We start from the raw sequence: 20,807 nt of genomic DNA on the forward strand, positions 1-20,807 counted from the left end.
AGACATAAAGGACATATTGCTGAAACTTGGTAAATAAATTTCTACCAGAAACAGCAACGATTTATGTTGATCCCAAATAACTGAGTAACAGAATCCATCAATTTGAAAACTCACTTAATACAATCAGTATTTCACTGCTATGAATTGTGTCATTATAAGGAAATGTTGTTTTTCATATGTGGGATTTATTTAACAACATTAATTGTGTTTTTGTGTGGTGGAGATTACTTAATGTATTTTTTACTGGCCGTGCTGTAGCCCAAATCACCTCGATGTTCCCTTGAGTCGAAGCGAAGTAAAAAGATTCAAACTACAGCTCGGAGATCATGACTCTTCATCTTTCTTACAACTTTTTCTACAGCTATTATCACTCTGCAGGCAGGGGGGGGGGGGGAGACATTTCCAAAGCTATTTAATTTCTCCATTTCTCAGCGGGATTTTTGGGATTTGGTCGAAATCCCTCCTTCCAGTCAACTCCACCTTGTTTGCATTATATTTTTATCCTCTGTGGTAAACTCCTATCAGAATGAATAGACGAGGTAGGTGTTTTACGCATGCGCAGTGCGCTCCATCCTCCGGTCAGTGCGGCAGGAAAAGCGCAGAGAAGACAACGCTGAGAAGAGAAGGAGAGAGAGAGAGTGGGGGGGAAATAAACAGTTAGAATAGATAAGGCGGAACAACATGGACACAAACAGGATCTTCACGCGGTGTGTGTGACGCGGTGCTGCTGTGGTGTGGTTGGGACTGAAATCCTCCTCTGGCCCACAGCCGCTCCGTTATGTCGAGGAGAATAAACCCAGGGAATGGAGGCTATCTCCTGGAAGGCTGCTTCTGATCAGCTGCGTCGTGCTGTCACTGATCCGGGACCGAACTACAACACCAGGACATCAAACCCCTGGATGGTGGAGCTCATGTAACCCGGGAGTCGTCGTGCTCTCCACCGAGCCACGCTCAAAGTTTTTTTCTTCTTCTCAGGGCGAGAGGAATTTTTTTTTGTGCATTGGAATTCCTGTGGACGGGATGTCATCCTCTGGCTGACTGCTGCTCCTCCAGCTGCTGCTGCTGCGGAGGGATCCCCACACCGAGGAGAAGATGGGAGATGCGGCAGACGACCGAGGGATGAGACGGACCTTCATCGTCCCCGCCATCAAGAGCTTCGATCACTACGACTTCACCAGGGCCAAGGTCTCCTGCAGCCTGACGTGGCTGGTGGCCAAGGCTTTCGGCTCGGGTAGGTGGCGCCTCCTCGGTCTCTCCCAGTTTGTTCTCTGGTGGATCAGATGAGCGGAAAACCGGGTTAAGATAATGATCTGACATGGTGATGCTGTGTTGGGACCAGTGGGAACATTTAGTAAACAACCGTCTGCAACCTGACTCCAATTAGACTAGTTATAACCACTTAGATCGTCCTCCCTCATTATAGATAGCAGACATCTTTAATCTGTCTGGTCTATGAAACAGCAGCAGTTTAATGAAAAGTCATTACCACAGTCAGAAAAGGTAATGAATAATATATATATGATAAACTGTATATAGCACATTTAAAAACACAATTACAAGGTGTTTCACAAGTTTCAAATGGAATATTTAAGGCAATCGATAGGAAACAGTTATAAATGTAATAATAAAAGCAATTTGAAGATCACAAAGATACAGATATAAGATGTTACAGATTGGATAAAAACAATGCAAAATAAAACACTATACAGTAGAATGATTAAAATAGTTAGTCAGACCTAGGAGAACACACACCTATAGACATGTGTTATTCAGAGAGATTTCAAAGTGGAGAAGGAGTTTTCCAGATGGATCTCCTCAGGGAGGTTGTTCATAGAGTGGGGGTCCTGACAGAAAAGGTCCTCACCCAGGACTGTGGACCAAAGTCTTCTTCATCCATCAAAATAATGTAAAATTGATGGTAAATTTGGCTTCATGGTGTATTTCTGTTTACTGCAGGGTTAGAATCCCTCCATTGAGGTCACGGGTCAAACCCACCACATCCCTGCTTGTCTCACAGGATTAGTGGTTGAACCTGTTGCTTGCCTAATGCTTATTATTCCCCTGCTGCAGAAGTCAGGCCACAGACCTGTTAGGTCAGACACGTCTTCTCTGTCAATTCATTGTCTGACGATGAATCCACACACAAGGCCGTAGCTTCAGTGATGCAACAGATAACTGCAGCTATTAGAAGTCTGAGAAGCACTTTTTCAGCTAAGTGGATAATAGATTGGTGCGTTAACTATCAGATAATTGAGTGACATATTAGGAACCTCAACGCCAATGTCAACAATCTTGTATGGCGATACACAACGCTGGAACTGCGATCTTCCTAAACTCATAGCCTATAACAAAACTAATAGTTCACTCTACCGACTCGAACACATTTGAATCGGAATTAGTAGCCCCTTCTATTCTAAGTTAGGGTAAGCTGTATATGTTTTACATAACACTTGACTAAATGGGCCTGTGAGTGATTATGAGCCTGCGGTAAAAGTGACACAGCTTAATTAGCTTAAGATGGATAACAACTCTTAGATTGCAGACCCCACCAGGCACATTCTAATCAGCAGCTTAAATACATCGTGTGTATTTTCCAGTCAGACAAGACAGAGATAAGATGAAAAAGTTTCCAGTTGAGAGTTCGGACACCAGTGAACAGGTCACATTATACATAGCAAATTAATTACAGGATAAATAAGTATTTAACATAGATACTTTTTCATTTTCTGTATGTCAATGAAATGATTAGAGAGTTTCAGCTCCACTTTCCAGTAAGCCTCTGTATAGTATAAATATGGCTCATACAGCACAAGCTATCGACTGCCATAGTTTTCTTTCCTTGACAGTTATAATAGTGACTTCTCTTAATACTTTATACTTCATGTATGTATCCCAGTCCTGTCTCCTGTCCCCACTGTGGTCTGGAAGCAGCTCTGGCGACCTGCCTCATAGAGACTGAGTTATTCCAGCCTGCTCCGAGCCCAGAGGTTCACTCCAGCTCCTAGTGAATGCTTAAACAGCTGCTCCAGCGTGTACTGCACTCTGAGCCAATGAGCGGCCGCCACTGACAGACAAACCTAGAAAGAGCCAGATCAAAAGAGAGGCCTTCTGAATCACAGCCATTGATCCGACACTGGGTGCACCCAAGCTCTTATCTCCAAACAAGATGTAATTCAGTAACATGTGAGAGAGACGGGATTAGTTCAACAGGACCTGTTGGCTGGTGCCACACTCCGGCTCCTTGTTTTGTCCCGTCCCACCACTGACACAGTTTCAACTCCCTGCAGCACCGCCGAGATCTGTGGCCCAATTCATAACCAGTCCTCTGAGCCTTGTTTGGCCTAGTTCTGACGGCCGGTCGATGGTTTGAATCCTGTGTTGATCAGATCAGCTGAAACTTTAAAGAGATGGATTTGCCTGTAGAATAGAGCATGGTAGACGGCAAAGAAAGGAAAAGAAGGGGACCTCAGCTAAAATTTGGGATTTTGTGTAAGATATTTAATCAAATTTCCATTTGAAAATGTTCTTTGACAAATTCTATACCGTTTATCCGTCGAGGGGGGAGCTGAAGCTAATCCCAGCTGACATCAGGTGAGAGTCTGGGTACAGGTCACCATTGTGTGATATGAGATACATTTGCTTAACCTGTAAGTCTTATTAGTTTTGGACTTGTCCGTAAAATGTACCAAACATCATTTTATAATGAGTTTACAAAAAAATGCTGTATCATGTTGTCAATACTTAAACCTCCTCAATGATTCTGTCTGGACTCGCCTGTCCCATTCATTTCCCAGCACGGACGTGACCAGCATCACCGCAGGTTGCCAATGCCCAAAATGTTCATTCATGATCATTCATCAGATACATTTTGAAGGCTGGAAATGTAATAGTTCTTACTAATCAATATCCCCAACAGTAGTGGAGTGTGAGGAAGGAGAGCCGAGGGAGAACTCTCTCCAGTCAAGATGGAATTAATGAATCTTGCTTTGCGTTTCAAGCTCTAGAAGAGGAATCTTAAATGGTGCAGTGGCTGAAATGAAAATTGTTTTCCTCCCTGAAGTAAAGAGGCTTTCAGTGCTTTGATCAACAAACAGCTCTAGAGCGATTTTAATGGTGGTTTTCTGTGTGTTTTAAATGCTACAATGTGTTGGGAGGAATTTCACTCCAGACATATTGATGAAAAGAAAGATCATTTCTGACATGTGGATTTTGTTGCTATTGAGAGCTGTGAAATGATTGTCAGGTTCATATCCTTGCTTCTTAGACTGTAAATAAAGATGGACGACACGACAGCTCCCAAAACTGAAGCCAAATAATCTTTTGTCAAACACAAGTGAATTAGTTTTTCTAGTAAAGAGCAGTCGAGCAGCAGAGATAAGCACTGCTGACTCTTAGGTTGTGTATGCTGAGCTGTGATCCCGGGGGTCTCCAGGGGAGCAGTCTTCTACGTGCCTGGACTTCCTGTGGCAGCTACTTCCTGTCTGTTTCCTCTTTGATGGCCAACACAAAGGAAAAGTTTTTCAGTTGACAAAGCAGTTTTTCATGAACCCAGAAAGCTCTGTGTGCTTAAAAAACAAATATTTTTTCCAATATGATTTGTCTGTAGAACGTAACTAAACTTTTCTAACTGCTGAGATTTTAAAGGGTGTGTTGCTTGAACTGGGCTTCAAATATTTGATTTTATTAGGGAGTTTTCTCTAATTGCTTCTTAAAGATGTGATATTTTAGGAGAGGTGGTGAGCAAAAACAATCTGCACCTTTAAAATTGATTCCTTTTTTGTCCGTAGTCCCTCTCAGTGTGATCCAGAGGTGGATAGAGAGGAAATGACCCAACGCACCAGGAATACACACACACGAGTTACGATTCAAGGATCTAGTCTGACTAAAGTGATGCACACACACACACACACACACACACACACACACACACACACACACACACACACACACACACTGAGGCTTTGTGCTCATAAGATCTCCCGCCCTGTTTGGATCTACATTGTTAAAAAAACGCATCAACAAATATACATGTGAAGTTTGTGTGCTTATTTTTGTAACAGTGAAAACTCCCTCTCTGCCTGAAAAGCCACAGCTCACCACAAACTAAACAGATGTCTTATAGTAGCTACTGCAATTTCCCTCTAATTTTTCCTCTACAATCATTTCATGGTGTGTGTGTGTGTGATTGTACACGTGCAACAAGCTTCGAGCTTTGATGGTGATGCTCAGAGCTGCAATGTAGGGAAGCCATGCAGAAACGATAAGAAAAGATACTTAAAATACAGAAAGCAGAATAGCATAATACGTCTTTATTTTATCTCAGCAGCAATGGAGCTGGAGAAGAGGAGGACGAAGCTAAATGAATCTCCTCACTCATGTTGTGTGTCTCACGCTCTTCTCAGATGCCATACCAGAGGAGCTGGCTGAGCCCTTCTACAGGGACCAGTACAACCAGGAGCACCTGAAGCCCCCGGTGGCCTGCCTGCTCCAGTCTGCAGAGCTGTACTGCCGGGCTGGGAGCCTGATCCTCCGCAGCGATGCCGTCAAGCCTTTGCTGGGACACAACGCTGTCATCCAGGCCCTGGCTCAGAAGGGCCTGTACGTCACCGACCAGGACCGACTGGTCACAGAGAGAGACCTGACCAACACGCCTATAAACATGGTGAGTGGAGACGACACAGTACCTGACTGTATTCAGTGATGAAAGATATGAAATGAAGCAATTCTTCCTTAGAAAGTGTCTAAAAAAGACTAGATCTATGTTATCTAAATATATTTTGTCGAGTTGTATTAGTACATTATCCAGAATGTTTCCAACAACGTTCAAACCCTGAGAAATCCCCAATATTATTTCAAGGTTACAGGCCGTTCATTTTTGACGCTTTTTAATTGCATCTTATCCGCTTTACCGGTGGCTTAGCCCTCATGAGGAAGGAAAAACTCACTGCTAGCCACTGTTTGTTTTAGTCCCTCGTAATGGATCACGATTATCGATTGGCATTTGCTGGGTCACATAAATAAAACTTAAATTTATGACCTAATTTTAAATATAAAATGGTAATGAAGACAACAACTCCCATGATGCCATGCTGCTTCAGGACATCATAAAACTAGGTCTGGTTTTGATGGAGCGACTCTTAGTGCCTGAAGTTACATATCATACATTTAAATAATCAAATTTTCTGTTGTTTGTGTAGATGCTTAGTTTAATCACATGCACCTCTCCTTTTTTTCACTGCACCTAAATGTACATATTCACACATGTCCTCATACATATATAGTAGTAACCATAGAGATATAATGTGTGAAATGGGATGAATTGATATGGAGCTCAATCTGTTCATTTGCAGCATGTGTAAGCGCACATGCTTATTAAACAGAGCTAAAGCTACGGATTATTTTTATTAATTGTCCCAACTCTTAAGATTACAGCCTCAGATTGCTCAGAGAAAAGCAGCAAATTCACTTGTTTGACTTTTTCCTTGATAAAAGACTTAAGTACTTAACCTGTTGGCAGAGTTAAGGTTAGTAGGGTTGTCAGACAATCAATCGTCTAGGACAAATATATCAGTGGATTCTACTCTGTGCTTCATCCAACACATAAAGAGTGTTATAAGACGATGTTTGATTTTGTCCATACGCACTTTACAGCTCCGTAAGTCCCACTGTTTGATCGCCCGCCAAGATCTGTCCTCTTGAGGGAAGAACAACCTCTAATGACGGGTTTCCTATAGCAACCCATTAGTCACTGTTCCATCTCTGTGTCATTACACGGCGCAGGCCAGGGCTTACATGCCTCTCCCTATACCACCAAGAAATATTCTAGTATCACGTTTTCAATACTGGATCGAGAGCGAGGTGAGAGAACATCATAAAGCTGCATCAATATGGATTATAGAATTGATTGGTCATTTATTGTATAAGAAAAAAGTCCATCTTTCAGTTGTGTGATGTCTTCATATTGCTTTTTTAATCTGACTAACTGTCCAAAAACCAAAGGTAATCAAAGTATACCAGACAGGGACAAGCAGCAAATCCTCATATTTGAGAGGCTGGAACAAACTAATGTGGATCATTTATACTTAAACCATTACCACAATTATTGATTATTGACTAATCGGTTAATTGGCTCACTATAACATCATATTTTCACCTTTTACTGGACATTACAACAATTTAAAAAGCATTCGTGTTTGGTTTTATTCATCTATGAAAGGAGGATGAGATTGTAGCAGATGCACTGGGAAGCACACGCATGGCTGGAGCCTGGCACTTCTGCTGACGCCGAAAGGTGTCTGCATTGCAGTGCACACACGCCCCCTCCCTCCCCTGCTCTCACTCTGTCTCTCTGTCTTTTTTTAAACTATTTTCTTTCCTCAACAACTGTGCTTCTTCTCTCCTTCCTCCTCTGATCTTCTGTCTTTCCCCCTATCAGTTTAGCCTTTCCTGACTCTGCCACGTCCAATCCCTGTCTTTGTGGATTAACCAGAACATTGTTATCACCTTATGATTTAAGCGAGGCTTAAGCACAGTTCATCAAACCCACCGGTGCCCACACATCCTCTCTGAAGTCATAGCTGAATTCTTGTCCGCCCTCTGCTTGCTCTCTGCAGATCCAGGTGATCATTCTGAGACGGCAGCCAAGGACATTTTAATGTTCACTGTAGGTCGTGCTCGCTACATCGCTCATTCATCGAGGACCTCACACCTGGGAAAGTGTGTGTGTGTGTCTGTAATGTGTATGCCAGGTTATTTAGAGGAAAGTCTTAGCAACAAATTGAGCCCGATGAGGCTTGATTGTTCCTACTGACCTTCCTTTGTATCACGCAAACACACAGCCAGGATAATTGTCAATCTGTCCATTAGTGTTACTGCTGGACGCTATGAATGCATTAGATTGGTTCTGAAAAGGATTCTGTGTGTGTGTGTATTTGTAGACTCAGCAGGATTATTTCAGTCACGCTGTAGTCCAGGCTTTTCATTATGGGTCATAGTACTGTATGTCTGCAGAGAAAGTGATGACCTCATGGTTTTCCAAATAGTGTGCAACAGAAGAATAACTCGTGTCAGGAAGGAGGAGGAGGAGGAGTGTGGCAGTCTGTCAGGGGGAGAATGGATAAAGGGGGAAGGGGGGGAAGATTGTTTTTTTTTTAGGCTGCTTTTTTGCGGGAAAGTAGAGCAATAGAAGAAAGGAAAGGGTGAGTGTGGACGTCTGCAAGAGGAGAAATGGAAAAAGGGGGAGAAGTGCTGTCGTACAGCGGGAGGGAAAGATACAGTGTAGTGGAGGGGAAGGGGAAGTTATTGCCTTTTTGGCGGACAGGCGGGATGACATGTGTGTGCCAGAGAACGAGTGGAAAAGACCCACTGTTAATGTGGCCATCTGGAGAGAGGAGGAGGAGAGAGGAGAGAGGAGGAGAGGAGAGGAGAGGAGAGGAGAGGACGTAATATGCACCACTGCAGCACTGTGGAGGGGTGGGGTCTCACAGTGAGGCGAAGCACGTCTGTTGCACAAATGAGAGCCCCCTCCTGCCACACCCCTCCTTTAACCCCTTCTTCAAACACCCACACACGAACACACACTTCTAGCGAGATGTCAGGCTTCCATCAGTGGTGCACGCAACATTTGTGTGTGTGTGTGTGTGAGCTTTCCTCTTCCTCCATGACTCTTCTATATTCTCGTTCTTGCTCTGTGCTAACGAGAGGGAGAACCGGAGCAATGATTTAATTTGTCTGCAGACAGAGGCATGAGCCTTCATCATTTTGAAGGTTAAGTGAAGTCAACGCTGCACACAAACATCTCAAACGTGTGAAGTCGTGCAATAAAACCACTTGTGCCTCTTAGATGTGCGTCAGTTAGTGTGTGTGAACCTGTGACGGAAAGACAAGTGTGATGTGTGTGCGGAGAAGGACGCTACTTTGATTTATATGTTTGCTCAGCTGAGTTGTACTTCCATATAGATGCCTGCTTTGATCAAGGATCACGCACACACACACAGACACACACACACACACCCTCGCAGCCATAGTCCTGAGAACAAATACTGATGCTCTTGTATTGTGCCCGAATGTACTGCCGCTCTTAACAACTCTTTATGACCAGTGCCTGCCATTTCCACAGCCTTATAAGGTGTGTCTGTCCCCCTGAAGGGTTTGGAGTTGTATGCACATACACACACACACACACACACACACACACACACACACACACACACCCTTGAGGTCTTTGTGAAGGGATAATAGACGGCACATGGCTTTTAAATCCGCGCTGTACTATCAACATTAGTGCTTCTTCTTTCCAGTGGATTTCAGAAAAGTCTGTAGACATGTAAACAATATCTCCAGATAATGTCTGTCTGTCGCCTTCTTTTTCACTTGGTCACACACCCACATGTACAACAGAGTTCGCATTCACAAATGTGTACACACATACACACACACACACACACACACACACACACACACATAGGTTAGCGTTTAATGAAATGTCACATGGGAATCGATGCAATAATGAAATTGTGACACAGACAGACCTGCTCACAGACTGTAGCATGTGAACAATATTTATCTTCCCTCACTGGGGGCCTGTGTCTGTCTGTTCAGTCTGGAAACAGCACTGCAGTAAAACAACACTAGGGGCTGTCTTGGTTGGGGCCTGTTGCTTCAGGCTCCAGTGAGATAATGAGTAGTGCAGTCTGGTTCAGTTTTAAAGCCTCATCAGTCGTCACAACACTGCTCTCAGCTTTTAATAAAACTCGGAGACAGGATTTTACAACTCTGGAGAGTTGAGCGACTGTTCAGCGTCTGTCGTCATGATCCTATTGAAGACTCATCTCTTCCCGAGAGCATCTCCTCTCTGACCCCATTTAACGACCTAACATGTTCTAACTGCCACTTACTGTGCACTTACCCTGCAGTTCTGACTTGATCTTATACAGTTTGTCTTATCGAACATATGAATCTTTTTCCAATGTACTTACTTTAAATGATGCTGTCATACTGCCGTTTTAAATCTGAAACATGATGGAGCTGTTCCTGGTCTTGAGATAATGAATATTATGATTTGGTGCTATACAAATCTATTTGAATTGAATTGAATCGATTTTCCCTTTGTTAAATAAGACATATTATGCTCATGTTCAAGTTCATAATGTATCACTTGTAAAGGTTGACATGCTCTAATGCTCAGAAAAGCCATCACTTGTCTCATACTGTCCATTGCTGCAGCTCCTCTTTTCAGCCTCTGTCCAAAACACTTGGTTTTAGTTCCTGTTTTTTTTTAACTCTGCTGATGAAGCCAAGTCTGCTCTGATTGGCCAGGTGTCCCTGATTACATCACAATGTTTCGAATGTATCTACCACAATTCTGAAGGTGTTTCAGGTGGAGCTACCTTAAATTTGCCGACCTTTTATATACACGAAAAACGATATAATACACCAGAGGAAGGAAAAAACATCACATGTCTCCTTCAAGAATTGACTTAGCTAAGCTTTGCATAAAGAATGAATGTGGAAATAACCACCCAGGAACTTTAATATTTATTGCACAGTCCCGTAGAACATCTGGAAATCATACACGTTTTTCCAATGAAGGTCAAACTACTATGCTTCACTGTTAATGATGTCGAGTTTTTTCAAGCTGAAATGCAGACTTTAACTCACGACCTCCATTAAATTGATGTGTCCCCCGCATGCACGCATGCACTTACGCACACACACACACACTCTCTCACACACACAAACACACACTCTCACACACACACACACAAACACACACTCTCACACACACACACAAACACACACTCTCACACACACACAGCCCTCCATAAGCTTCTTAGACAAATGTAAGATTTAGGAGTTTTATGCAAACTAGTTCAGAAAAGTGTTAATCACATAAAAGCTCAGTGGGTTTTCATGAAAATTGTAGTTTTTATTCTGTATATTCCAACTCCAGTCATCTCTCTCTCTCTCTCTCTCTCTCTCTCTCTCTCTCTCTCTCTCTCTCCCTCTCTCTCCCCGTCACTCCGTCTATACCTCTGGAGCAGAATGCATGCTATGTCAGATATCTGGCAATATCCTGAAGATGCAGGACTTCGGGCTGTTTCCTCAACAACTCAATATCAGGCTCACATGTCCAGCGCCAAACTAAACAATCCTGTTTACTCATGAAATTCACTGCAGGTGTGACATTCAATCTTACATAATGTATGTGAACCAGCATATATCAATATACAGACATATTGTCTGCCTGTTCACAGCAATGTTTTGATAATGCAGTGGCTATGATAGAGCTACAGAAAAACAACCAACAGTTGGTTAATCATTCAAATGCACAGTACATGATTATTTGCTTGGTCAATCAAAACAAAAACAAAAGACCTAGTTTGATGATGTTGTGAAGAGATCATAAGAGTTTATTTTTTATTTTGTATTTAAAGCATCAAATGACAATGCTAACTGGCTAATTGGTTAACCTGCTAACTGGCTTACATCATATGTCGTTTACCTGGAAAATAAAGATACGACACAATTGACAAAGGCAACTGTGGAAGTTCTCTAGGTTTGAATATTGCTGGTAACCAGGTAGATAATGTATGAACACAAGTCAGAATAATATGTAACAAAGGTTACATACTATTTCTTAAAGTAGTCTTTTTTTTTTAAAGCGAAATATTCTGTCTTAAGCTTGACTTTGGTTTCAGTAATGTTGTGTACAGCACAATACATTTTAAGACATCACCTTGGACTAAACGATCAATCAGTTCATTGAAATGATATGATCGACCATATATTTATAAACAGAGAGATGGCAGATTCAACCTCCCAGATCATGAGGATTTTTCATCCCTGTCACATAAATCCCAACTTTGTCTGGTGTATGTTCTTATTTTAGTCGAATCAGATGAAGGAACAGTTAATGACATCATGCGTCACTTGAGTTTCTCTCTGATTCACTGAGTCTGTTTTGAACTGGCACGAGGAGCGTGTGGTGCTGACGCTGGGCTCCAGTAGCAATCCATGAGACGTAGCGCAGGATCGTTGTCGTGAGGAAAACACTCGTCACACTGGCCGTTACATGAGGCTCTGAGGTTATGAATAGAGGCTTGTGCCTGACAGTACACACTCACTTGTACAGACTCACAAACTGCTTGTTTGTGCTTTTTGGTTTGAGTCTCCTGAGTCATGGAACACCTGACTTTAGATGTTTGCACAGTTTGGTTGGAAAAGGACACTGATGCTTAGGTAAGCAGATGTAAGAGCACACACACACACACAGAGGGCACATGTTTTCGAGTAGTCGTGCTATGTGACAGGAAAGGGAAGGGGAGGTCTGTTGGTCTGGCCAGCCTGGAATGGGATTAGAAAGGCCAGGAGAATGTCAAGCTTTGTGTAGGTGACGATGTTTAGAAATAGCACTCACATGGAGTCAAGGACTGAAGTGAAGGTAATTTTGCACCATGAAGTAGTTCTATAGATATTTAGTGTATGAAGTGGTTTAAAAAGTCATTAGAAAGGAGATGAGAGACTGTGTGTTTGGAAACATTGATTCTCTAAAGATAAACTCCATATAACTCTCTACTGTGCAGGTTTATGATGGATTTAATAGTAGGCACAGTGAAAAGGCTGTGACATGCTACACACTGAGCTCTCAAACCTCTGTGCGACACATGGAAGATCTTTTGCTTACCCAGCAGAGACTTGTGCCCTTACTGAGCTACTGGATCCACACAGAGGGAAGCCTGTGTGATGCAGGAGCCACAATAAGAGAGAAGCTGGAAGTGTGAGGTGGATACATGGCTGAGTGTTGTAAAGCATCTTAGACAGAGGAGCGATGTGGCATGTATGATCTCCACCAAAGAGTTTATGTTTTTGCCTTGTTTATTGAATATGCAAAAACGATTTGACAGATTTCCATGAAACTTGGTGGAAGGATGTGGCGTAGGTCAGGAAAGAACCCATTAGAGTTTGGTGTGGATACAGGAATTCATCACCACTTTCTTTGACATTGGAAAATAAGGCATATTTATTATTATATATTATATAATCTGGCATTTTTGTGAAGAGCTATTTATGAGTGTGTGTGAAATTTGGTGCAGGTCAATTTAATTAAAGGCGACTGTTGGGTATTGGCAGATGTGTGTGCTCTACTGAGTTTCTATACTAGTTTTCTGCTGTTTCTGCATGTGTGTAGTTTATTTATATGCATATATTTGCACTGCACGTAAATATGTATATAGCAGTAAACATGGAGATATGATTTCCACTGGGCTGATATTTAATTTCTAGACAGCGAAACTCTTGTTAAACACTTAATGGAATTTATCAGTTTTAATAGTTACGAACCCAAAAAGTATAGCCAAGCCGACAATATAATATGCAGTAATTGTCAGTTTGATGCCTTTGGATAAAGGGTGGGGACATCTTTAGATGTGTATTTTAATTCATCTTCTCCTTCTATCTTCTGGTGTTTTTCTGCAGAGCTCCCACCTGGCGCTCATTGATACCCTGATGATGGCGTACACCGTGGAGATGGTGAGCGTGGAGCGGGTGATGTCCTGCATCAACCGGTACTCCTCCGCTGAACCCTCACGCGGTGACGGACACCTCCAGGAGCTGCCTTATGACACCGAGGATGCAATCACCACCTGGATAAATAAGGTACACACACACACACACACACAAACAGAGACACATTCGCATTTAAACCAAACCACAGAGACATGTGCTCTTTCCCCACATAGGGCAGCAGCAGTGCACATCCTTGAGGCTTGTACAATTGGCGGCTTTTTATCTGACACACGGTTCTTTGTTTGACTGTGGATTTAAAAAAAATCACAGAGCTCGGTTCCTTCTTTTCCGGTTCCAAACCGGTTCCAATGTGTTTCCAGGAGAGCTGCACTGAGAACTGGCAGCAAGCATGTGCACTCATGTCGGACAGTTTAGCGAGAGATAACTGCCTCAACTAACAGCCTGACTGCCTCTGGTCCGGTTGTAGCTAAACCTCTGTGATTGTGTATTAAGTTTATTTCATCAGTTTACTTTACCCGACTTTGAGTTTTGACCCAGATTATGTTGATTTAACTTTGTTTAAACTAATGCCACAAGGGCCAGCGTGACATGAACTCATCATTCAAACATACAGTGATTACTGACACTCTCCCTGCTCTATTCTACAATATGAGACAGGGAGATGTAGGCTACATGTAGAATCATTAAGAACACATGGGGATTTTCTCTGAGACACAGCACCACATGGATGGGATTGGCTGATCTGACTTTGAGCCTCCTCAGGCCAAAATGTTGCATTAGTGTTTAAAACAAACCCTTGGAAACAGAGGAGTAATTGTAGAAAAAAAATACAGGAATTTACTATCATTAGAGTAAACTTTGAAGTTGTTTTTCATTTTGTTTGATTGGAAAGTGATGACATTGAGTGATGGCATATTAGGTTGCAGTAATAATTAGCAGTAGAAGTTAATGGGCAGAGGGGGTGCTGAAATATTTTAGTTTGATGTGAAGAGCCTCTTGTATGAGCCTCATGTTCAAGTTTCTCCTCTGCCCACAAACTCACCATTCAACCTCTGTGTCCAACAAAAATGTGAAATTTGACCTCCCTCGCTCTCCCGCTCTCTCTCTCTCTCTCTGTTTCTCTCTCCCCCTCTCTCTCTTTCTTCCTCTGTCGCAAGGTGAATGAACACCTAAGAGACATCCTTGTGGAGGAGCAGAAGCTGAGAGAGACTTCCGTCCAGGAGTCAAACACAGCAACACACAAAGTAAGAACGCAAACATCACAACTCTAGACTCTGAGACGTCAGTCAGTGGGAAAACAAAAGTCTGACATTTTGAAAAAGACTCTACTCCTTTTCACTTTCCTGCAGAGAGTCAGATGAGAACATTGATACCACTTTCATGTCCGTGCACAAAACATGATGTCACGGCGCAGGATACAGTTAGCTGAGCTTAGCATAACAACTGAAACAACTAGACTAGATGTATGACAGTGCAATCCATCCCTATGCAAATAAACTTATATTTAAAAGTAGAATAGAATAGTAATCGTCTTGGCTCCATCTCTGTAGTAAAAGCAGATATGACAGTAGTAACAATCTTCTCACCTAACCTTCCTGCAAATTGTGGAATGATTCTTTTAAGACTGACCAGCAATGAAAACAGCAAAACAGGACCGTTTTTTTCCTAAGCATCGTTATCTGTTGTTCTTTAAAGTTTTGCATTTTGATATCGATTCTTATCTGTAGATGATCGCCACATGTCTTCCTCGATGCGAGACACGTGCAGACACATCAAATGTACACATGCATAAAGCACAGCACACAGCGCTCAGTAGATCAGAGGAACAGATGAGCACAGACCAGCTGCAGAGAAATGTTGGCAAGAGACATGACACTGCTGTGAGAGGAAAGAGAGCAAAAAACGTCCCGGGCGGAGGAGGGGAGAAAGAGAGGAGGAATAATCTGAGAGAGGGAAAATGGAAAAGTGACCCCAGGGTGGGGGGGATGTGGAGAAGGACACTCAGGAACTTTGTCAGCTGTAGCTAAAGAGCCAGTGACAGAGAGAGACAGTGTTGTCATCCTGCAGGCCTGGTGGTTATGTAAGGTCCATGTGAAACGAGGCGGCCTAGTGGGACAGACACACAGCAGCCAGCTCCCGTCCACCTCAGGTCACTTGACCCTGAAGCTGCAGCACGCTGCCTGCTCAGGTCACGACCCCTGCCTCGGTTCTGTGTGCTTACAGTTCTGACATGAGGTTAAAGGTTTTGAAATGGAAAAAAGGAATATTATCTCGCTGCGTGTGTATGTACACAGTCACATGATATTCAGCGGAGACAAATGAGATGATATCAGCTGCCACTCATGAGACTTTAATAGAATCTAATAACTAGTTGAAACCATAAAAAAGGGATTTATGACCTGCAGCCAGCAACTAGGGGGCAATCAAGAGGATTTGGCTTCACTTTTGGGGAGCTGTCCAGTTAGATGCTAAACGCTAACACCACAACAATGACACTATGTTAACGTTTAGCAGGTGTAACATTTACCGTTTTAGTTAGCATATAACATTTTAGAAATTTAAAAAAACTGTTAGAAATTTAGATCTTCAACCCTGGTGCCAAGTTGTGGACTGACTGATTGATATTGTTTTGCTTAGAGGCACAACACTTATTATCATAGATTAAACCAAAATAAAATAGTTCCTCAGAGAGCATCAGGATGTCATGAGCAGCTAAATCAGTTAAGAAGGAGCTTTTATCGGCTTTGGGAGTTTATTTTATCCAGCTCATAGTCTGTCATAGTAAAACACGATCACTGCCTCTCTGTGGTATTTCTGTAAGCTGATGATATACACTGGGTTTGTCACTGACTCACATATACACACCCAGACTTTGTCATAGGCAACAAGTTACAACAGCGTCTTTTAAGGAGTGTGAGGAGTACGATGTTCGCTCATTGTCAGTCAGCTGCTCTCCATGCTCCATCGCACAGCTCCCTCTCTGCATTATAAACTCCAACAGAAGTCCATTCACCGAGCAGGACATACTCAGAGGAGATGATTTCACACACACACACACACACACACACACACACACACACACACACACACACACGTCTGTGAAACACACTAATGGTTAAGCACAAGACCCTTCTCAGTGAATTAAGTCTATTCTGGGACGGTGTGAAAAATCTTCAACTGAGGTCTTGTGACTTAGAGCTCAGTATCTTTGCATGTGAATGTTTGTGCCGAACAAAAGGTGCTGAGTGGAAACTTTATTTTAACTTTAATTACTTCCATCAGGGAGGTTTGACTTTTACGTCCCATTTATTGTTTTGTGTATTAGTTTTCATTTTAAGAAATGTTCTACAGATTTCAATAACGATTAACTTTCAAATTTTTTAAAAGGATTACATAACAGTGCAACATTAGCTACATCCAATCACTGAGTCTTAAATCTGACTATGGAAAAGACTTGTAAACATGTTAGAACAATGACTCATGAGAAAGTTTTGTTTTAAATTAAAACATCTGGCATGGATATCCCTGCTCTAGACCAGCCATGTTAGCACTGGGGCCCTATACACAGCAGTTTAGGTCTGGAAGTCCACCATTTGGGCAAAGAGTTCAGTCATTCGTGGTCCCCAGAGGTTGAGTCCTGCTGTCTGTTGTCTCCATGTGTGGTACAAGCTTTAATGACAATCAAAAGTCAAAGATTCGTGTGTCTACATATTCGTTCAGGTACTTTCATTTTCCTGATCTCCTTGTGTTTAGGTGAAATTTACAGTCACTTATTATGATCTTATCTTTCATAGTAAAACAACCTCATGTCTTTAAAAACAGTTGCATTTTTCTCTCTTCTAAAACAAAGGCACCAAAACTCAACAGAAGCAGAACTTACAAAATACATTCTTTTTGCACCTTCAAGCTGTTTTATATAATTTGAATCATACATTATTTACTGTGTGATCAAGCAGTCAACTTTCAGGCAGGGTCCCAGAAATCCTCCAGAGGCTTCTAGCAGACAGGCTGACTGTTCCATATTCGACCAGTCCAGGTATTGTTCCAGCCACCAATCACACAGGCTGGTTTGCACTCTTTAAATGAATTAGTCTTTTGGTAAATAAGCAGCCAGATGTCCAGGGATCGTTTAACAGCGGCTCCAACACTATTGACACATTAACTGATCAACATTTAAAATGCACTTTCTCAGTTCGCTCTACTGTTTACGAGGGTTTTATCCTCCAGACTCAGTTGTACTAGTGACTCTTTTTTACTTGTCCCTGCTGTTGGCCTAATGCCTCTCCCACTCTCTCCTGTTGTGGTCCAGTCATCATCCACCATCAAGTCTCCCAGAAAGTGGTACTGGAGATTAGTACCAGTAAGTCCATCCATTATAAAGAAGTCCTCATACATCCCAATTGACCTCTGACCTCCTCTCCATTTAATGTCAAACCTGCAGCAGCACCCACCTTCCACCTCCCCCAGTTTGTCCCTGCATGTGTCCCTGAGCCCCCGTCACACACTGGTCAGATGTTCCCGCCCTGTCCTACCTCAACATTGGTCCTCGCAGTCTGAACTTGGTTCCGTCTCACAGCGGGAATCTCTACCTGGAAGAGCAAGTACAATCCAGCAGCATGATTATATCAACACTAGTTTTCCCAGTGAAACCATTCTAATCTAATGACACAGGCTCAGTATCCATAGTTACCATGGCAAGTTATATGTAACGTTTTGTGGGAACTCAAACAAAAATGAAAATATTGTCCCTGAGTACGCAGACTGGCTGTCAGACAGACTGGATTGCTGTGTTGTAAAATGTGACACCACTGGTGTGTTTATGGGCAGACTGGGAGCACCGATGCCCTGAAGACATGCGTGGTCTCGGTGGCTGTTACAGTCCCAGAGAGACGCACAGACAACCTGCAGACGGGAAGCATTCACTACTGCAGATTATTATTAAACCGTAAATCTAATACAGCGTCTGCTACAGTGCCACAGTGGAGGTTTAGAGAGGCTCAGTGTGGAGTAGATGTGCGATAGTAAAAAAACATTAATTTGCCAGCATGCGTTTTGTTCCCTGCTCTCCATCTAGAACGCTAACCAACCCTCCAAGACAAAAACAGTGAAAGGTTATGAATGCTTTTAAAAAAAAACGTTTACATTTGAGATGACGACGTCGTTCCAGATGTTGTGTCTCAATATTTGCATGATCAATTTAATCTGCATTTTTGAGTTGATCCTGAATCCCACCCTGTGTTTGAAATTCCTTAAAACAACACGTACTTACAAACTGTGTGCATGACCGTGTGTGTGTATGTTTGTGTGTGTGATTTGAGTACGTGGTGATGTGGCTATACACGTTTAGTGTGTCTGCAGATGTTTGCAGCCCGATGACACATATGGCTGATGTCTGTGTCGTTGCCATGGTTTCATTCCAGGCTCGCTACAGGAGGGAGTATGGCCAGCAGAGGAGCGCTCCATCGCTCCCCCTGGTGGACAACCTTCTGAAGGACAACACAGACGGCTGCGCCCTGACCGCCCTGCTGCACTTCTACTGCCCACAGGCCATCAGACTGGAAGGTAGGGTCAGTCTGTAGCCGCACCCGCTCTCACTCTCCACACACACACCCATTTCTATTGTATTTATTCCAACATGTAAACACACAAGACCGACGTCAGTTCTGAATGGCATTCAATGAGGTGACCACAATGGTTTTCAGTCTCAGCACAAAGGACGCTGTCTTCTGCCGGCACCACTGCTGTAACCGGGACCATACATTTGAACTGGGCGCCCGAAACAAAGAGAGTATTTATCATCCGTTTTCCCTTGTCTGCCAGTATCATGTGGAACTTTACAGTGTTTAACAGACAACAACTACAACCCAATCAACTGAGGACTGTCCCTGTTTTGACTTTCGGTGTTAAAGCGAATATGGGTCATGGATGATGAACCAAGACATGTTTCCCCTCGCCTGTGCCCTTGTTTTCTAAAAAATGCCCTGAGTCGGGTTGTGATTGGTCAGCGGGCTGTGTGACGGAGAACCGTTAGAGGAGTAGCCGGCTGCTATTTCGAGCGTAAACAATTCTTGTGTTGGTGCCTTGAGGCTCCTGGGATCGCCTGCAGTTCACAGCCTGCTCAAACACATGTGCACCAGATGTGGAAGTGGGTTAAACCTCATTTAGATCTCTTGCTCTTGATGGCAACCTAATTTCATCTTAAAAATAAAGGAAGCGCAGTAGTGAAAAGTGCTGTAAAGTTTGGTTTCCTGTTCCCTCCCGTTTGACATCCTACACACACATGGGCCGTCCTCACAGTGGGGACAGGAGATAGAAATCCTGATGACTCATCCAAAAGGCAGTTTGAAAACTTGGTTGATTTATTGTTACAAGGATCTTGCATGACTCAAACTATCCTCAACATTACATACTGTTCAAATTCCAGTGGGAGAAGTAGGGCAGTTTTGTCCTCCACTATTCTTTTTGAAACTGTGCCTTATCTCTTCCTTGTCTTCCTGTCTGGCCTTTTCTCTGGGCCCACCCTCGTGTATGTGTGTGACCCCTCCCCTGCCTGAGCAGATATCTGCCTCAAGGAGACCATGTCACTGGCTGACAGTTTGTACAACCTCCAGCTGGTGCAGGAGTTCTGCAAGAACAACCTCAACCACTGCTGCCACTTCAGCCTGGAGGACATGCTCTATGCACATGCGTCCGTAAAGGTAGGGAGACCAGTATGTAAATATCGATGTATAAATGTGTGTGGAGGGGATGAGGGGAAAGTGCTGTTTTTATATCGTAGACTCAGAGGAAAGAGTCAGGAGAAGGAGTTTTTCTGGGAATAGGGAGAGTGGGAAATTACAAACGGGCAAAAATGAGTCATGCAAGGAAAAGTTTAATAATGGATGTTTGTGTGTGTGTGTGTGTTTGTGTGTGTGTGTGTGTGTGTGTGTGTGTGTGTGTGTGTGTGTGTGTGTGTGTGTGTGTGTGTGTGTGTGTGTGTGTGTGTGTGTGTGTGTGTGTGTGTGTGTATGTCTATGTATTTCTGGATTCGCATGAGCATGAAAATCAGTTTGCTACAGTGAGATTTTCTTCACTTACAAATTAAATGACTATGACAGTCTGTGTGTGTGTGTGTGTGTGTGTGTGTGTGTGTGTGTGTGCACTGCTGCTGCTGCTTCCACCCTCCCAGTCGCTCTCCCTCAGACAGAGGACAGACTCTGCTCAGAGGAGATTGTCAGTCCTGACCCGTCTCCTCTCCGCCCGCCTCTCTGGCTCCTCTCCCCTCCGGATCCCCCTGCTGT

At 43.1% G+C, this 20,807-nt stretch overlaps 1 protein-coding gene across 1 annotated transcript in view; it reads left to right on the top strand.

Moving 5' to 3' along the window:
• The first annotated feature begins 572 nt into the window (after positions 1 to 572).
• Positions 573 to 20,807, top strand: part of camsap2b (calmodulin regulated spectrin-associated protein family, member 2b) — a 31,905-nt gene continuing 11,670 nt past the window's right edge. The window contains exons 1-6 of the mRNA XM_053437204.1: positions 573 to 1,231; positions 5,403 to 5,662; positions 13,477 to 13,656; positions 14,685 to 14,771; positions 18,948 to 19,089; positions 20,086 to 20,225. Of these exons, the coding sequence (XP_053293179.1) occupies positions 1,093 to 1,231; positions 5,403 to 5,662; positions 13,477 to 13,656; positions 14,685 to 14,771; positions 18,948 to 19,089; positions 20,086 to 20,225 (948 nt within the window). The 5' untranslated portion in view covers positions 573 to 1,092. The remainder of the gene's footprint in view (positions 1,232 to 5,402; positions 5,663 to 13,476; positions 13,657 to 14,684; positions 14,772 to 18,947; positions 19,090 to 20,085; positions 20,226 to 20,807) is intronic.

Source organism: Pleuronectes platessa, chromosome 13 (assembly GCF_947347685.1).
Source record: "Pleuronectes platessa chromosome 13, fPlePla1.1, whole genome shotgun sequence".
Lineage (NCBI taxonomy): Eukaryota > Metazoa > Chordata > Actinopteri > Pleuronectiformes > Pleuronectidae > Pleuronectes > Pleuronectes platessa.